At 44.9% G+C, this 6,720-nt stretch overlaps 1 protein-coding gene across 1 annotated transcript in view; it reads left to right on the top strand.

The window, feature by feature from the left end:
- Positions 1–6,720, top strand: part of LOC107298274 (membrane-associated guanylate kinase, WW and PDZ domain-containing protein 2) — a gene marked incomplete at its 5' end in the record, with an annotated part of 59,243 nt that extends 52,523 nt beyond the window's left edge. The window contains one exon of the mRNA XM_015827648.1: positions 5,933–6,720. Coding sequence (XP_015683134.1) covers positions 5,933–6,720 — 788 coding nt within the window. The remainder of the gene's footprint in view (positions 1–5,932) is intronic.

The raw sequence follows: 6,720 nt of genomic DNA on the forward strand, positions 1-6,720 counted from the left end.
ATGAATGAATGAATGAATCAATCAATCAATCAATCAATCAAGGAATCAGTAAATTGCCATCACTCCCAGATGAATGGACAGATCTAGAGATTCTTGATTGTAAAAGGAGAGTGAACAGCCAAAGAATCTTCCTCCATGGTTTTGTCAGTGTGCATGGTGTGTGCAAATGTGTGCTTTTGTGTGTTGTTTCTAGACTATCTGAAGCAGTGGTCTCCAACCTTTGCAGCTTGGTGGTCTGACTGCATAGCTCAACTGCAAGTTTAGTTGCACACGCATGCACGTGGGCGCCAGCCCACCGCTTGTGTGAGTAGAGCCCACCACTTGCACAGCCCAGTACCAAATGGGCCACAAACCAGTAGTGGGCTGCAACCCTGGGGGTTGGGGACCCCTAATGTAGAGCATCTCTTCCAAACTGAATTTCTGAAGTTGATAGATTTAGGTCCAAAGATTGAGCAGCGTAGATCCGAGGTCCCCAACCTTTTGGGCACCACAGACCGGTTCCGTGGAGAGAGGTTTTTCTGTGGACTGGAGGGGGGCGTGGTTTTGTGTGCTGCCTGCATCCTGCGAATGGGGCTTTGCTTGTTTGTGCGGACCGGTTGCTGGCATGCCGCGGCCCAATACTGGTCCACAGACCGGGGGTTGGGGACCACTGGCGTAGATGATCCAAAGTGATTCCCCCCCACACACACTTTTTTGCAAATGTATCGAGGTCACGCAGTTATGTTGTGTTTCGCCACCAAGGTTCGAATCCCATTTATCTATTTTGTTTTTAAAAGTATGAACAAGTCAGTACCTTTCAGAAGAAGTCATCGGGGTTTTGTCTTAACAACAGCAGTACCCTTAAGCTCTTGGAAGGAGAAGGAGAACACAAATATAATAAAAATAATAATAATAATCTGAGAATCCATCCCAAATTCCCCCTAGGGAAGCAAATGACAGATTCCTTAGTTTTAGACAGGAATGGTGTAAAATTCATCGTTGGGATATAATGACTTAGAGAAGGAAGGAAGCGAGCGTCTGTGTGTATTAGTCGAAGAACATGCTTCAAAAATACTAATATCTGCAGAATTTACCTGGAAAGACCAAAAGCACTAATATCTGTAAGGTAGGAGTCCCCAACCTGTGAGCACACACACATGCACGCGTGTCCTCCCTTGCACAAGCAGCGGGAGGGGCCGTGCGTGCCCCATTTAAGTAAGCGGCAGGCGCATAGACAGGCTGCTTGCGCAGAGCTGGGCACTTGCTTGCATCCTCTCTCCCACCACCACCACCCCACTGGTCCACAAAGCCGGAAACGTTGGGGAACTCTGGTATAAGGGACAAAATGGAGCAGGTTTCCTATTCAACTATTTGTAAAACCTTATCAACTTATGGATGGCAGAGCAAATCCAAATTTGCTTTTTTGAGTAGAGTTGCATTTGAGCAGGAAAACAAATCACAGGATGGTAATATCCTCTGATGCAACCTAGTCATTTTACAGCACAGTTGATCCCGATAGCCATAGGAACAATAAAATCTAGAGTAAAAATGGCGCCTGAAGGCAGGACAAGAAGCAACGGATGGAAACTAATCAAGGAGAGAAACAACCTAGAACTAAGGAGAAACTTCCTGACAGTTAGAACAATTAACCAGTGGAACAACCTGCCTCCAGAAGTGGTGAATGCGCCAACACTGGAAGTTTTTAAGAAGAGACTGGACAGCCATTTGTCCGAAATGGTATAGGGTTTCCTGCCTGAGCAGGGGGTTGGACTAGATGACCTCTAAGGTCCCTTCCAACTTCTTCTTCTTCTTCTTCTTCTTCTTCTTCTTCTTCTTCTTCTTCTTCTTCTTCTTCTTCTTCTTCTTCTTCTTCTTCTTGTTGTTGTTGTTGTTGTTGTTGTTGTTGTTGTTGTTGTTGTTATTATTATTATTATTATTATTATTATTATTATTATTATTATTATTATTATTATTATTATTATTATTATTATGGGCTGGGTATTTTCAACCCCAGAAAGAGGAGACTTGCTAGGGAGGTGCCTCAGGATGCTATTAAAATTAATTTTTAATCCCCCAAACGTGACCATTTACCTCCAGCTTTCCTTATCCAGCCCTTCAACCACCGAGCAGCTGTTTTAGTACTTGTAGCCACTGAAAGATATTAGAAGGAAAAAAGGGGGCTATTTTATTTATTCACATCCCACCATCAACCTTTTGCTCACCCCCAGGACAAGATCTTTTGGGTTACGAGAGATCATTTGGAAAGGCAAGGATGGTATAACTCGTAAAATTGAGCCTGGAAAAGTGCCAGATAGCTATTTGGATGTAGCTAATTCATTACAAAACCTCACAAAGCCATTTGTTTTGTTTTGTTTTTTTAATTTCACTATTTGCCATCTCCCAAACTTGGCTTTTCTTATCTGTTGAATTATCATTGGCTTTAACTCCCGGCCTAATGAATTGCTTCATGTTTATAGCTCCAATGGTGATTCGCAAATACGTTTAATTTCAAGTCTAATAGGGATAATTAACTGGGCTCTTTATCTTTGGCTTTCTGTATCATTTCTTTTTAACTTACACTCGATTCATTTATACGCTTTCGCAGAGGGATCCTGTAATATTGTGGGGTTTGGTTTCATTCTCTTTTCTGAAAAGGCTGCTGAAATGATAAAATGGAGACGAAGGGGAAGAAGTAGAAGAAGAAGCAATAGTAATTGTGGTTTGCCGTTCAATAGAATGACTCAAAAGCACGTTACAATTTTCAGCTTCCCTGGCATTAGATTTAGCAGGCACCTAACCGCAGAAAGTTCGTAGCTTATGTTGAAGAGCAACCGTTCCAATCAAGAGGAGGGGGTCAAATAGGGAATTAGTCTGGAATCCTGATGAGAGCACAAGAGGGTAAGGTTTCCCCCCCACCATTGTGATTCCGTGCCAGCCTGTGATCCCGGTAGTTGAATCTGGGGAATCAGAGGAGGAGGAGGAGCCTGGAGAGCCATCAGAGTCAGAGAGAAGCTCTGATGAGCTGCAGGACTTACAAACTAATGAAGAGGGTGGTCCTTCCACTCGTGATCAAGCTGAGAGCCAGCTGTGCTGGGAAGCTGAGTCAGACTCGGAGGAAGCACAGCTGGAAGAGACGCTCATAAACATAGACAGGTCACACGAGCAGGACAGAGGGAGGCAATGGTGTGACTCCAGGGGAGGAGGAGAAAGCAGTGAGAAGCCACGCCTTGGGGACTGCGTAACAAAAAGGGAATGTATGGGCAGGGCTGGTTGCTGGAGGCAACCATTTGCAAAGAACTTCAGTGTCAAGAGATCATGGTCTGTTTATTTTGCCTGTGAGTTATTTCCTGTTTGACTCGTGCTCCGTGTTGCTTTTGGGCAATTGTCTCCATTGGAAAAGTGTTCTGTTGCTTTTGTTTTCTGGGACAATGATCAGGTCTGTAACTCAAATAAAAAGGGTTTGTTTTCCAGTCTACTGTTAAAAGAGGGGTTGTCTTTGTGAAGTAACAAGGATGTGTGTAGGCTGGGATAGAACACCGCCCCTCAATCCCTGGATGCCATTGGACCTTATCTAGCCTTTCCCAGGCAAAAGATACCTGCCTGAGAAGATTCCTGCGAACTAGGCGTTGAGCAATAAAGTAGCTAATTCAGGGATTCTTGATTTCAAGAGGAGGGTTCTGTCAATGTGTGTGGTTTATATGTTGTAGATGTGTTGTCGTTATTAATATTTTAAAACAGAGAACCCGCATCACAAAAGACCACCCAGATGCTGTCAGTAGGATCTTCCATTAAAACAATAACCCCCTGAATTTTAGTTAAGCCCCATTCATTTCAATTTCAACTAAATTCAGTTAATGTAATGACTCACTATGATCTTCAGTTATTGCTCATTTTTTTTGCGGAAAACTCTTTGACCTGGGGAAAGACGTGGATACAATCAACATAGATGGGGTTCATATCCATAATATGTGTACATTATTCAAAAAGCTGGAAGAAAATTGAAAATTATGCTCCAGGACAAAAGGGGGTTCTTTGTGGATGGGATGATTTTCAAAGCATTTTTCCCCCTTCATTCAAGCCCCCAATGAAAAATCCTAATTTCTCTGGATTGCATGGAGGTGCTCCATGAAATCGACAAATCTTCTTCATCCCACTTGCCATCTCCTTCCATGTGCAAACTGTCTCCATGCACAGATGTTATCTGCTTGAATGAAATGTGTAAAGATTTCAGGCAGATCTGAAATGACCATCAAAGGGCAATGAACGGAATCCGCAGTATAATTAAAAAATCTAGCTCTAAGCGTGCAAATCGGGATCAGCTGTGGTGTTCAATGTGTGCTGCAAACATTTATTTATATATCAAATGTCTTAACCACCCATCTCCCTCACCGAGGGGCTCATGTTTCAGTGAGGGATGCTGCATTTGTTACAATATATAGGAGATGGACTCCATTCTGTTGCATAATGGTTAACCTGCCATCTTTTTATAACCATTTGATGACCAAAGTTACAGGGTGAGGCCAACTTTCTTCCTTAGGAATTGACTACAAATGCCCAACATTTTTATGATGTGTTGTGTTGGGGGGGGGTTACCAATTGGCCCAGAGAAAGGAATGTTCTAATAATCTTTTACGAATAAAGGCAAACATACGTGTCCCAGGATAATGTTGCGAGATCTAATCTGGGTCGGTCATTGGGAACCAGAGGTTTAATCTTCCAAGCTTTTGGACTTGTGATGGAGCCCATCTTTGGGGAACTTCTCTCTATAGGAATGTGTGCTTTGGGTATTCTGTGAGTCGTATTTATGTGGTGTCTTCCTATTGGCTGATTGGTGTGTTGATGGCTGGCGATTGGCTGTTGTATCCTTGTGCTGCCAAGCCCTCAGCTCCAAAGTACCTGATAAGCTGGTGGACAATCAGCATTCCTGTTGACCAACGAGGGTCCTGTTTCCCAGGCTTCAATCGCTTCCCTGGCTGGTTTTGTACCTTTTTACAATAATAACATTTTCTAGGTGGGTACAAAGATAGCCAGGAAGTGATTGAAGCCTGGGAAATGGGACCCTCATCAGTCAACAGACCACCAGCTTATCAGGTAGTTAGGAGCCGAGGGCTTGGCAGCACAAGGGAACAACAGCCAATCGCCAGCCATCAACACACCAATCCGCCAATAGGAAGGCACTACATAAACACGACTCACAGAATAGTCCAAAGCGACTCACAGAATAGTTCAAAGCACATATTCCAGCAGAGAGAAGTTCCCAGAAGACTAAATCTCTAGTTCCGGTGGCTGACCCAGATTCGATGTTGTAATCATCTTTTCCTTTGGGTGGGCCTTCTTCAATGCTCCCTTCTTCAATGCCCCTTCCAAAAGATAGCCAGGGGATAGATATGATTGCATTCTTCTTCTTCCTCCTCCTCCTCCTCCTCCTCCTCTTCTTCTTCTTCTTCTTCTTCTTCTTCTTCTTCTTCTTCTTCTTCTTCTTCTTCTTCTTCTTCTTCTTCTTCTTCTTCTTCTTCTTCTTCTTCTTCTTCTCCTCCTCCTCCTCCTCCTCCTCCTCCTCCTCCTCCTCCTCTTCTTCTTCCTTCTTCCTCTTCCTCTCCTTTTTTTCTTCCTCCTCCTCCTCCTCCTCCTCCTCCTTCTATGGTCTACCACGGCTAGCTTTTGGGGAGCCAAAAAAAGTGCCCCTAAGTTGAGAGACATAGCTCTCAACATGCAACTTTAGAAGAGTATCAACGAAAGAAAAGCTAGCAATGCCTCAGTTGAAATTTCTGTTGAAATGACTTCTCTTGCTCACTCGTCTCCTCCCTCCTTTTCACAGAGCTTTCGAAAATGACGGAGGCGACTTTCCGTTGAACTCTCTAGGCATTGTAATGAATACTCCACAGAAGCCTGTGGAACTAACCTTGTTTCTCTTCGTTATGGAAACTAACCTTGTTTCTCTTCGTTAAAACAGACGAACCAAACTCCTGGAGTGCCCCCATTGCCACCTCCCCAGGTCTGTCGGAAGTAACTCTTTCCCCCGATGACATTGTCCTGCCATTATCTTCATCGCATCTCGCCCAGTCCTCTGACCCTTCCCGTCCGATAAGCCCAGACTCAGCTTGGGATATCAAGAGGGAACATCACGCCAACAAACCAAAGGAGCTTTCGGTCAACGGCCACAGGAAGAAAAGGTTAGGCGAGCAGACGGAGAGATCTGCAAGTCCTAAGAAGGTAGATAGGTCAAAACATGAAGAGGTATGGAGGAAAGCAAGCTCAGAAGGCAAGAGTAAGACCACCGAGAGTGGAACGCCATTGCCGGAAACTAAGGCAGGAGGACTCCACCCAACAGCCGAGGACGGCGTCAGAGGACACGAATGTGCTGGAACCAACGAGGAATGGGTTGGGAGATCCAAGAGGTTGGAAAGCAAACGAGGGGGATCCCTTGGCGCAAAGGATCCTTATGTCACGGTGGCTGCAGAGAAGTCAACCGAACACGTCAAGCTGGATTCCATTGGTGCTACCAAGGCGTACAGTAGCAATAGCTGCAGCTCCCATGGAAGTGACATGGATCACAGCCAGAAAGAATTGGAGAGGAAGCCCGGTGAATTCCCACGGAAGGGACACGCCCATCCCATCCCAACACACTACCCCAACCCCACCGCTCGGAAGGCAACGGTCTCGCCGGGGCCATGGAAGATTCCTGGCTCCGATAAGCTTCCCGGCATCCTAAAATCGACCACCTCCGCGATGAGCAGATAA

The sequence above is a fragment of the Protobothrops mucrosquamatus genome, unplaced genomic scaffold (assembly GCF_001527695.2).
Source record: "Protobothrops mucrosquamatus isolate PMUCROS unplaced genomic scaffold, P.Mucros_1.0 scaffold3841, whole genome shotgun sequence".
NCBI classification, from domain to species: domain Eukaryota; kingdom Metazoa; phylum Chordata; class Lepidosauria; order Squamata; family Viperidae; genus Protobothrops; species Protobothrops mucrosquamatus.